At 48.4% G+C, this 12,034-nt stretch overlaps 1 protein-coding gene across 1 annotated transcript in view; it reads right to left on the bottom strand.

The window, feature by feature from the left end:
• nav3 (neuron navigator 3) overlaps positions 1-12,034 on the bottom strand; it is a 157,167-nt gene that overhangs the window by 49,831 nt on the left and 95,302 nt on the right. The window contains exon 10 of the mRNA XM_034526728.1: positions 4,720-4,828. Coding sequence (XP_034382619.1) covers positions 4,720-4,828 — 109 coding nt within the window. The remainder of the gene's footprint in view (positions 1-4,719; positions 4,829-12,034) is intronic.

Raw genomic sequence — 12,034 nt, 5'->3', positions numbered from 1 at the left:
TGGCAGTGAGAGAGGTGTGAGAACAGCCGCTGTGTGCGTGTGTGCGTGTGTGTGTATGTGTGCGTGTATGATCGGCAAGAAAAAAGGGCGGACCGCTGCAACCCTGCGATGCCAAGTTGCCAACATGAGAGGGGCAGCGAGGCCACATTCACAACACATCTCCATCAACACCTCCCAAGATCAACATAATGCACGCACACGCACACACACACACACACACACACACACACACACACACACACACACACACACACACACACACACACACACACACACACAGTGTCATGTCGGACAAGCCAAATTAAACAAACATAACAACAACAAAACAAACAGCTGCATATCTGAAAAGCGATCATAGCCAAATGTGACGATACAGAAATCAATTTGACGCGGTATAGAAATCAAAATCATTTAAGCATTAGAACACAATGTAGCTCGCTAAATCAGCTTATCTTCATCTCCAGGCAGCAGAGAGAGAGAGAAAAGAGGAGAAACGAAGAGCGGCAGATACACCGGGGGAGGCTGTGTGGGAGTGTATGTGTTGAGATACATGAGCATCAATATGAAGGATCCGGCTGAGCAGGAAGTAAAGGGAAAGGTGCCCAGATATTCAAGACCATGTATGAACACACATGTTCAATTATATATACAATATAATACGATAAGAGACTACATACAGCACATTGTTAGTGTGAAGTATGTAGATAGTACACTGTAGCCTCATTTCCCATAAACCCTTCTGCTTTTTCATGGGCCTTGGCTTCAGCACACTATCTGGTATAAAGCGGAACCAAACCAAAATAAATCCTAACAGAGGGAGACTATTCTGTTTAGCCAAGAGCTCAGCAGGAGGAGAATCCATGTTGACAGCAGGGGATTGGTTATTGCTGAGCAATGCTGAATATAAATACACTGGAACTTTTCTCCTGCTAATGAGGTCTGAGAGTTTAACAGTTAAACACGTATTTCTCCTGGTTCACTCACTGAGCTTGGGAACATGTTTTCTTCTTCTACGGAACCACTTCAAAGGCTCACAAACGTCATGTACACTATTAGCCACGTGTTGTTTTTTTTTATAGCGGCAGTTCTTTCATTTTTTTTTAACCATATAGTTGAGTCACAACTGAAACATACACATAGCAGGCAACTCAGATTGTGGGAGAAAATCTGTGGTGATCTATTTGTTCATGATTTCAAGGTTGTCGTAATGATATGCATCAACAAATATAGTGTAATAAGTCTCCCTGAGCAGATAATGAAGTCTCCGTGTGTTGTCAGGGTCTTTGTTGACAGAGCCCTGCCGGTCGCCTGTGCTTTTTAGTGCACTGTTTTCACGCGGCGGTCACAGCTGATGACGCCGTCCAGACCGAGCATAGCACCTCCAGTTCCCCCTCAGAGAAACGCTGTTAGCTTTATCAGCACTGTTGTCATTGTTCGCGCTGTTAGCACCAAGGACCGCAAGTTTCAATCTGTCCATGCACTCTAATAACAAGGTACATATAGTTATAATGTTTACTGAGGTAATACATACAATCATCACACACACACACACACACACACACACACACACACACACACACACACACACACACACGCACACACACTTTCCATCTTCCATCATGGACAGTGTGAGAGGCAAAATCGTGTCTCTGGCTATCAAACATCATTACAGCTCTGAACTGGTCATTTTGGTAACTTAGCCTCACTTCTACTGTACGGTTGCAATCTTTGCAAATCGCTCGGTAATGACACGTCAGCCAAATGTATTATCTACAAAGAAAACCGCGCTCTCGTCAGAATCCCGTACATGCAGGCAAATACGACTATCTCCTCAATTCAAAAGCAATGAATAATTTACCCTGCCCCGTTCTCTCCATACTCCGAATGTGAGCGCAAAATAAACAAACCCGAACGGCTGAAGCTATTATGCTCAATAAGTCGCCTGCTGGTTGCTGAATTGCCATGGGAGCAGACAGGGATCCCTCAGGCCCCAGCAGAGAGGGGAGACAGGGGACAATTCACTCTCCTGTTGGCTGTGCCAGGTGTGAAGATGACAGCACTTCTTCACAAATGCAGATGTTTTTTTTTCTTTTTTTTCCTTTAAATTCCAATCAATAACATTTTTCATTGTCTGGATAGGAAAATAAATGTGTTTTTTAATCAATACAGATAGTCTGTGCGGCCCCAACACAGATTTGCGGATGATAACTGAGCTGCCGTGATGGTTGCAGCATCAAAGCATCAGGGTCAGTTAAGAGAGAAAAGAACTGTAGCTTAACCACATAACATGTGTTCAACCGGGTCAGTAATTTTAGGAAACATTAGCTGCCACCAGCGCCGAGGCGAGAATGCAATTTTGTTAGCTTCATCCAAAGTTTGACGACTCATGTGGAACTTCTTAATGGTGTGTAATGATGTGTTCACATTACGAGCAAGAAAACGGCCAGCGTTGCCAGCAGCTACACTGTCAGCTAAAGTGTTGCTTGTTGCTGGTAGACCCAGTTATGGGTCGTTAAATAGCACAGAGAACTGGCTACCTACATTCAAACAATACCACACGATTGGCTGACGCTTGACGACAGGTTGAGCCCACTTTGTACCGCGCCATGCAAGTGTCTTGTAAAGGGCTTGTAGCGTAGTGCTGTGTGAAAACAGCACTAGTGGGGACAACGGACAAAACAGATGGGAAAGATGAGAAAAACGTTAGAATTGAAAAATAATGGGGCCCCCTGGTGAGCTAGGTGTTGGAGGCTAACCATTAGTCGCGGTATCCCTGGCTCGCATCCAGTCGGGTACAGGTGCTACAAGTCATTCCACATCTCTCCTCTCTTTCATTTCCTGTTCCATCTCTCAACTGTCATCAATTGATAAAAGGCGTAAAGAGGCCTCCATATGGTCAGTACAAGCTTGAGCTATAACTTACTGATCAAAGCACAATTTTAAAATAATTTTATACAGATTTTACACTTCTTCTCCTTTAAGGAGTTAAGTTGCATAGATGAGGACAATTGTTCATTCCATCTGTGAGACATACACATACTGGTACTAGTTCTACTTTCTTAGTGTGACCCTGAAAGGAAGAGGGAACTAGGGTGGCTGTTTCCCTCCATGTCCATGTTTTGATGGCTCCAGCTGGCAGCATGAATGAGGTATAAACAGGTACGGAGGGAGAATCCCAAAGTCATGAATATGACAGTCGTGTCTGCTCGAGCAAGGCGGTGATTGATTACTGAAGGCGCTTCAGAGCTCCATGGTGATTTGGACGGTCCGGCCAGGCTTGTTGAATTGGCATGCAGACTTTGAGGCTATCCTTACATTGAGAATATAAACATGTCCGCCGAGGCTCAATGGCTGCTTATTGCTTTTGCTGCTCACATGCTGACACACCGCATACGATGCTCATAACGATGACTGTCCGTCCCAGACCGATCAAACACCTCCACCCCATGCCCGCGGGCCCCCACCGGTTTAAAAATGTGGTAAAAAGAGATTGCCGCTGTATTGATCGAGCCTGGCTGAGGAAAAAAAAGAAGCCGAAAACAAATGCACACACACAGACCGCCATCTGTCATGACTGTCTGCAGCCCGGCCACCATCTTCCACTGCAAATGGGGCAAAACACACAAAATAATAGACTGAGGGAGAGGGAGAGACGCAGAGCAGGGAGCCGCTGCCCGGGGGAACCGACATAAACCAATGGTTATCATTTCGCCCATGGCTCAGAGATAGAACGCTCTTTTAAGGTGCCGGTTGTCCATCAACTCCTGAAATGTCACTACGTGCGCGCCAGCTGGTGAGGAAGGTTTTCTAATTAAATCCAGGTAAAACATGGCGGCAGAAGAAAAAGGCACGGTAACAGAGGGAACATCATAAACAGTTGGAGACATATCTCCCTGTTGGATCGTTGTGATAAACCGAGTCAGATATCAAGATATGAGCTGCTTCTGGAGCCTGGAAAATACCAGTGGAATATACAACATTAGCAGAATATTTTCAGATTTACAACGGATCAAATGTGTAACGTGAAAAGGGGGTCACGTCACCACCTCAGCTCTGTGGAGCCTTTTTGGTCCTTCAATCTTTATAGTTTTGGTTCACTCTCAACATCATCAGTGTTGTTTCCAGAGGCTGCAGCCAGGCGTTCTGAGCCGAAAAAGCTCTTCAAACCAACAGCACACTTGACACAGTTAGCGACTAGCTGGTGAACACCACGGAGCATTTAGCAATCGGATCTACCGAGCAGATGGGAACATTTTACATTTTGGTGGTGAGATATTTATGATCCGGTTTGAGGTGCTACATTACACTATTGTTAAAGACAAGCTGTTCGGGATAATTCACTTCAACCCTGAGTCATTTGGGTTGAAATTTAGAAATTGCTTGAAAAATGTATTCTGATTAGTGGAGCTCATTTTAAACTTCATGAATAAAATGAAAGTGTAAAAGCAGATGACGACAGATCGACTGTGTTTTAGGAGTGAAATACTGCAATAGTTACAGCCTTGACAGTTTAGTGAGTGTGTGACTGGAGGTTTGATGGATTGAATCCGGCACTGCCTGGGGGATATGAATGGGACATAACTTCTTTCAGGAATATGCACCATATGTACACAGCGCTACACATATCCGTTTGTATGTATCACTTTTCTGAACCAAAAACCAGACCAGAGTCATCTGCCATCCCCAGTTAATATTGGGTAGTACCATCTGTGTGCCTACCTGTGGCTGATCTGTGTCCCCCGTAGACTGGACATGGTTTCTTCAAGGTTCTGCCGCAGGTCGGCGATGTTCTTCACCGTCCTCATTCGTCTCGTCTCAGGGTCCTCTCCTGTAGACACGCATTTTTACATGATTTACTGAGATGTTTGGACACACACACACACACACACACACACACACACACACACACACACACACACACACACAAAGACACAATACAAGAAGCGAGGAGGACATCTGACATGCAGCATTTTATCGAATGTCTCCGTGGGGACACAGACTGACGACGGATCATGTCGGGCGCACGTCTCCGAAAGCCTATGTTGACAATTGGGAAGCCGTTCAATGAATCGACATGTCAGGCAGCAGCACACGCATTTTATTTTTTCAGTTTGAGGAGTGGATACATTACTATACGCAGCGCTGACATCATTCCTTCGGGCCCAATGCAGAAATGTCGTGCCGTGACACCACGCGTGCTTCGCCTGTTAGACGGGCTGATGCAAACTCTGCCGGAGCTGCTTCTCTGTCGGCCACATTGGGGGGAAAGAAACGCTGCAACTCACCCTGCCACTTCGCCCTGAAGCGGCGTGCAGTTACTAATCATATGGTTCATATTGACAGATGAAGAACTTGACTTAGGCCTGTCCTAAAGTGTGCTGCCCACAAGCACAGGGTGGGCAGCAAACTTTAGGACTGCGAGCTGTGGGCGCACACTAAGTGTCTGCTCCAATTAAGCCCGTCTGTTGGCTCTTCAGGCTAGCCTATGTCCACGGGCCGGGTGATGGGTAAATAACGGGTGGCCTGAGGCATAAAAATGGATGGCGGTCGCACGGCCCTTTCGGCGAATGAGCCAGCAGATCTGGCGTGAGGAGCGTGTGCTTGTTCCAGTGCTGCTGAGCAAAAAATGCTGCGATTTGAAAAACGTCCTCCAGCGACTTCGGTGGTGCCGAGAGAGCGAAGAAATGCTGAGGTGTTGATAACGCCAGATTATGATGCAGGTCGGTATTGGAAATAAGCAAATCAGCGGAGCCGGTTTCTGAATGTATCAATTTCAGAGTTGGCATTTTGGATAAACTTTCCAGCAAAAATGCAGAGACATTACATTCTAATCTAAATTGTGCTCTGCATTATTTATACAGTTCTTTTCCCCCACACTGTAATACATGATTTAAATTTAAACAGACTAGCATGACACATGACATTTCGTCCAGTTGGTACGGCCTCTGCGACTCTATCTTTTACGTGCCTGTTGAAATAAAGGGGAAGTCAACTGAGCCTCATTCTCCTTTACTTTCTTTTCAAATGCTTTAAAGCTCCAACGATTAGGCTGAAAATGCAGGCAAGACCGCCACAGCAGCAGAACCGCTTGCCACTTTGTCTCCGTCACATTGTTTGACGACTTGTAGATTCAAACACAAAAGTTTTTTCCAAAATTAAGTCGAGACATGACCTCAATTATGCCGTATCAAACTGTGTAATGACCTCGCAGTCTGGCATAATTGAGGTCATGTTTCGTCTTCGGCGAGCAAAAAGACTGAAGATTGCGCAAAGTCTAGGTGGTGCCCGATGCTCTTGACCTCCGACCCCGTATCAGATATGGCCAGTAATTAGAAATCCATGAGGAACTTGTACAAAGTTCTAGAACTAGAAAAAAGGAACACACGCCGTTACAGTGACAGTTGTGTAGGCGGCCAATGCACAGAAGCCTTGAATGAGTTCCCGTCTCATCTAAAATCTTCAAGCCCAGAATGATAGGCTGTCATTCTCCAGCAGGTTGACGGATCTCTGCTGCCTCAAACTGACGTTCTCTAATTCTTCTTCCCTTTTTCTCTTGTCTTCCCTGCTCCTCCTCCTCCTCCTCCTACTCCTCCTGCTCCTCCTCTCACGAGCCCCTTCGAGAAAGATCCAATTACAATCCCATTATAAAAGTGACATGAGGAGATCTGGCCCTGGAGGTGCCACCATGAACGGACACCTCATGCAACATTGAGAGGCGGCCCGAGGCATATGTGTGCATTTATGCTTTTCCTGTGTGCGTGTGCGAGCAATTCATTGTGGTGCAGTAGAGGCCATCTGGGAATTTTCTGCAACGCAACTGCACGCACGCATTTGTATTAGAAAAACTATCACACCGATACCATTTAACCAGCTCAGCAGCCTTTATGTGGCTCAAGGAGAGCAGCAGGAATGAGTGAAGCTACATTCCCTTTGTGGCGGCTTATACACTCGTATAGCTACTGTTTACATTTTGCAGAGAGGTGAGAAGCCCCGAGGCCTTTATTTGGATTCAAGCTGCGTGTCATGACCCAGTGAGGCCGAGAAGCAGCCCAACTGAGACCGGGTCCGCGGGGAGGATCGAAAAAGGGCAAGAAGGGAAGGTGCGCACACACACACACACACACACACACACACACACACAAGGCGCAGAATGAACGCTGCTTGAGATAAACTTGACGCATCGTGATGCAAATGACTGTAATTTGGGCCCCGACACATTTACGCACACACTTACTGAACCAGCGGGTGACAGTTCCCCCCCCCCCCCCCCCCCCCCCCCTTCCCCCCTACACACACAGCTTTCAATAATGCATGGGATCTGGTGCCGATGCCCCTCGCTCTAACTGAATAACATTAGGGAACCATCCCAGCCTTCTAATTATACAAGTGCATGCCAACACACACACACACACACACACACACACACACACACACACACACAAACAAACCGATTGATCGACGTATCCACACACAATTATGGGGTATTTTTTCAGGGCCCTGTCGCTGAATGTGTGTGTGTGTCAGTGTGTCGGCGTGGCGTTGTTAATGCCTATCAACGACATCGGCTCCCGCAGGCTAAAAGCTCACACTGCCACATCAGCAGCTGGATCCTCTGAAGGACAACTTTGACAGGGTGGACAAGTTCTTGTAGGATGGAAACGGCTTCTCAGATATCCGGAAAGGATCCCTGACACACACAGAGGCATTCACGCAAAGACAAAATAAACAGCACCTGTGTGCATGAACAGAGTGCACACACACACACACACACACACACACACACACACACACACACACACACACACACACACACACACACACACACACACACACACACACACACACACACACACACACACAGGTGTAATAATGAGCTATTGATTACGTTGGCTGAGTGACACGCAGGCGGTGAAGGATGTGCAAGGAATACTGGCTGTGCTTTTTCCGTGGGTGTTGCTACCTTCTCAAGGTATCTCTTCTTTATGATGCATCATGCCATGATCCCGCTTAAAGGAGATCAGCAATCTGCCCTCCGCCAAAGCGCTCCCTGCTGTGCTGTGTGTTTTACGTTGCTTTATCTGGAGAGTGACAATAACATCTATTTAAATGAACGGTCCATCTTGTCAGCTGAACACCCCTCTCCCTCCAGCATCAAAGCCAGCACATGGGTGCTCATTCCAGAATCCCACCCCGTGGCAAGCTGCTGTCGAGGTGTGGCAAGGTACCCGTTGGCACAGGTTGGACTGGCTGCTGAATCGACACTAACAATGCTGCTCATATGTGGCAGAGAGTGTGACAGTGTGCGGATGCAAGTGATAACAAAAGAATGTGTGTAAAGGGATCTTTTTATCGGCCTGTGTCCATGACATCAAACTACTCGCTGCTTGTGTGAATCCTGTGTGCGTGTATGCGTGTGTACTGCACGAGGAGGGTGTGTGTGCTTTTTACGGCTTTTGAATAATGTCTTACAACGCTAACAGTGTGCTCTGAGAAATCGTCGAGAGGATTAAGATAATAAATGGCTTATTTAAGGCTTTTTCTGCTTTGACATTAAAATATTCTGTCCAAGTTTGCATTTTTAAGCTGAACCCAAACGTCACAATAACGTGAGTTCTTCCACTCCCTGTACAAAGTTTCCAATTGGCGGTGTTGTCATAGTCATCCCTTTTTGCAATTATTTTTGTCGATGAACGTCCACATTTATGCTAATTCCGACTGTGTTGACTTACGTGGGCGGGGCTGTGTGTGCAGCACCTGCTCCAGGTCGCCCAGCATGGTGAGGATCAGCTCTTTATCCAGCTGAGCCGTTCCCTCGCGAGGCCCCCCCCCCTGAGACCTCCTCCTCCGCCCAGTACCCGCCGTCCTTCTCCCTGCCTCCCCGCTTCCCGCCAGTCCTGCCCCCCGCCAGCTCCTCATCTGAGCGCCTACTGCTGCCCTCTTCGTCTGTCCCTCCCTCCTCCCTGGACGTCCGCGTGGGCTCCGTCCGTGGCTGGCCGCCGTATGATGCCCGCTGGGGCCGCCCGCCCGCACCTGTGCACCGCCAGGGGACCGGGATGAGGGAGTGCTCCGACTGAGAGAGCATCTTGGTGAGGGAGAGCGACAGGGATTGAGCCCTGGTGCCCTGCGCGCCTCCGCCCCTTGTGACCACCTCCTTCCTGGGGCTTCCCTGCAGGCTGCCTCCTGCCCGCAGTATGGCGGACGAGTGCAGTGGCGAGCTCTGCGGTCGTGAAAGGAGAGGCGGCGGCGGCTGGTCCAGCTCAAAGGAGTACACCCGCTGCTCGCCATCGCTGAGCAGGGTCAGGTTTGTAAGCGAGCGCTGCTTGATCCGCAGGTTGAGGTTGTCGGGGAGAGGCTGGGGAGGCCGTCGAGCCGGGCTGCCTCCCTGGTACACCGAGAACTCCGCTCCTCTCTTCATCTCCGGCTCAGCGCTCCCCTCTCTTTGTCCGGCTTACCTCTCCGCCTCTGTGGGAGAAACTGTACATGCGAGTGGGTCCACCTGTGCGGCGGCTGTCCGTTTCACATGGTCGGCCGCACTGTCACTGGGAGAGCGAGGGGAGGGAAGGAGGAACGAGAGAGATGTGTCCCTGCGTCCCACGAAGGCGAAGACCGGAGAGGAAACCTCCCTCTCAGGCATGCAGGTAGACTCCAGATCCATCCTTGAGCCGCTCCATGCTCACGGTGAGAACGTCGAGCCGGACGCAAACACTTGTTTCTTCCACTCCGTCTCCTGTCCTCATGTCTTCTTCCTCCACAGTCAGGGGTGTGGAGTCGCTACATCTCTCTTCCCCTCACAAACACGTCCTCTCTCACTTACCGACCGCGCTCTCTTTATCTTTTCCCCCTTTTAAAACGGCAGCCTCTCTCCGTTCACTCTTATCTCCCTCCCTGCGCCTTCTGTCTCTCCTTTAATTACCGCCTCACCGCCACACTTCTGCTGCCTCCCCTCTGACTCTCTGATAGTCCCTCTCTCCTCACAGCGGAGAACGAGCGGGTGGTGAAGCCAAAGAACGGACTCACATAGCTCTCGGTCTGCTTGTTCATTCCTGCGTGCAGCCTGCAGTACTCCCTTTCCCTCTCTCTCTCTCTCGACTCTCTCTCAACCCTCCTTCTCACTGCTCATCACCCTCTCTTTCTCCTAATCCCTCACGTTCTCTCCCTTTTCTGCTCACTCCCCTCCTCCTCCTCCTCCTCCCAGCCCATCTCTTGTTCTCCCTCACACTATCCTCCACCCTCTCTCTTCTCCTCTGTCTCTCCATCTCTGCCTCGCAGTGTGACAGTGAGTTGTTTGGACAGCAGCACCTGTGAGCTCGCAGCCTCGCCGCCCGCCCGACTTAATTAAATGCTATCTCGAGGAGCGAAGGCGGCTTATCGCGGCTCAACAATGAGACCACAGAACCCACGTATCCCCATCAATCAGTGCGAGCATTATTAGCCCTGCCGCTATTACTCACAGCTTGTGTATTCGTGGTTACCAACGGCTAGTAGGGAGTGGAAGCAGGTTGCCTCGGAAAGCTTAATCAAGGATTTCCTAATTGCGTGTGCGTATTGGTCAGCAGCTATTCACAATGCCATTCCTAATCAAAACAGACCCTTAAAAATCAATCAAAATTAGTCGGGGCGTCCCCTTTTTTCACTTTACCTCGTCTCACAATAATTTCACAAAACACTTAAATCGACGTAACGAGCTTATGCATGTAAAATGAGGAGGCCTGCCGTGGCGTTTGTGGTATCTGCATGCACTTGAAGTTCCAGGGAAGAAGCGGAGGATGTGAAACGGCCATGAAACGTGCGGCGTGATTGAAATGGACCTCAAAACAAAGGGGAAGGAGTCTAATTCTATCCTTCAAATGTCGGGCTGCGGAAAAGCCGCGACCGGACTGACATGTCTGGAATGTCACAGCCGACCTGACAATCCCCGAAACCTGTAATCACGCGCTGTTGTTGTTTTTTCTTGTGCACGCTGCACTTTGTAGACGTTCAGAGTCTCTCCGGCTTCACTTTGAACTGGACGTCTTATTTTTCCCGCAGAGTTCATTGCTTTTTTGATTCATCGTCCACGTTGTCCTCGGCTATTTCTGTTATTATAAAAATGGAGTTTCATTCCAAATGGCATTTTTCTATCCAAATCATTTTAAAATTTTTGGAAGGACTCTCAGTCCACAACAGACAGTACGGTGAACCCCTTTAATGTGTAATGGGGTGCAGTTGTGACACTGAAGTCTTCTTTTGCAAATAACTAGATGCAATTGAAACAATAGAAAGTGTCTGTGCCAGCGGTTTGTGTTGTGTGTTGCCTGCTTTGAGCTCTCATGCTGCTCCTTTGTGAGGAATTGGAGCTTGTGGTTAGAAGCCGGTCAAATGTCCGTCGGCACTGACCGGATTTCATTTCAACCAGCAGCTTTCTCGTGTCGCTGAAAAGGATGATACACTCAAATATAAATAATGGACAAAATATTGGAGAAAATGTCCTGTTTCTGAGTGATTATCACTACACCCTTCTTAAATCAAATGCCATCTCTTGCTTTGAGGCTTAAAACTTTGACCATCCCCGGTTTTCTTGCTCCGTTGTAGTGTATGTGCGCCGTGCATCCATTCCTCTGTCTGAACTAACGACACGTTGGGAGCTTTAGATAAAACTAATAAAAAAAAAAAAACATTCAGCAAATGTCAAGCAACTCTTTGCAAAAGCCATCCCTCTGCTGAGGCTGAAAACAAGAAACCATGTGTATGGTCTGACGCAGCGCCGGGACTTTAAACACACGGCGGCGGCCTGCAGGAACGTTAAGAAGAAGAAAAAGAGCCGCAGATGCTCCATGTGTCCGTCTGTCAGCGCTGACCTTTTCCCTTCGCCGCATGGAACCGGCACGGAACAGGGATCCCCCCAGTAAACACGAATAACACACACACACACACACGTACACACCAACTGCACGACACCAACACATTGTACTATACACAGCAGCAGCCTTCCAAAAGTCTCCCATCCTACAGCGACACCTTAACTGCCCTGCATTAAAAGCCCTGCAGCCTGCTC

Source organism: Cyclopterus lumpus, chromosome 23 (assembly GCF_009769545.1).
Source record: "Cyclopterus lumpus isolate fCycLum1 chromosome 23, fCycLum1.pri, whole genome shotgun sequence".
Taxonomy (NCBI): domain Eukaryota; kingdom Metazoa; phylum Chordata; class Actinopteri; order Perciformes; family Cyclopteridae; genus Cyclopterus; species Cyclopterus lumpus.
This window is presented reverse-complemented; position numbering and strand designations above follow the sequence as displayed.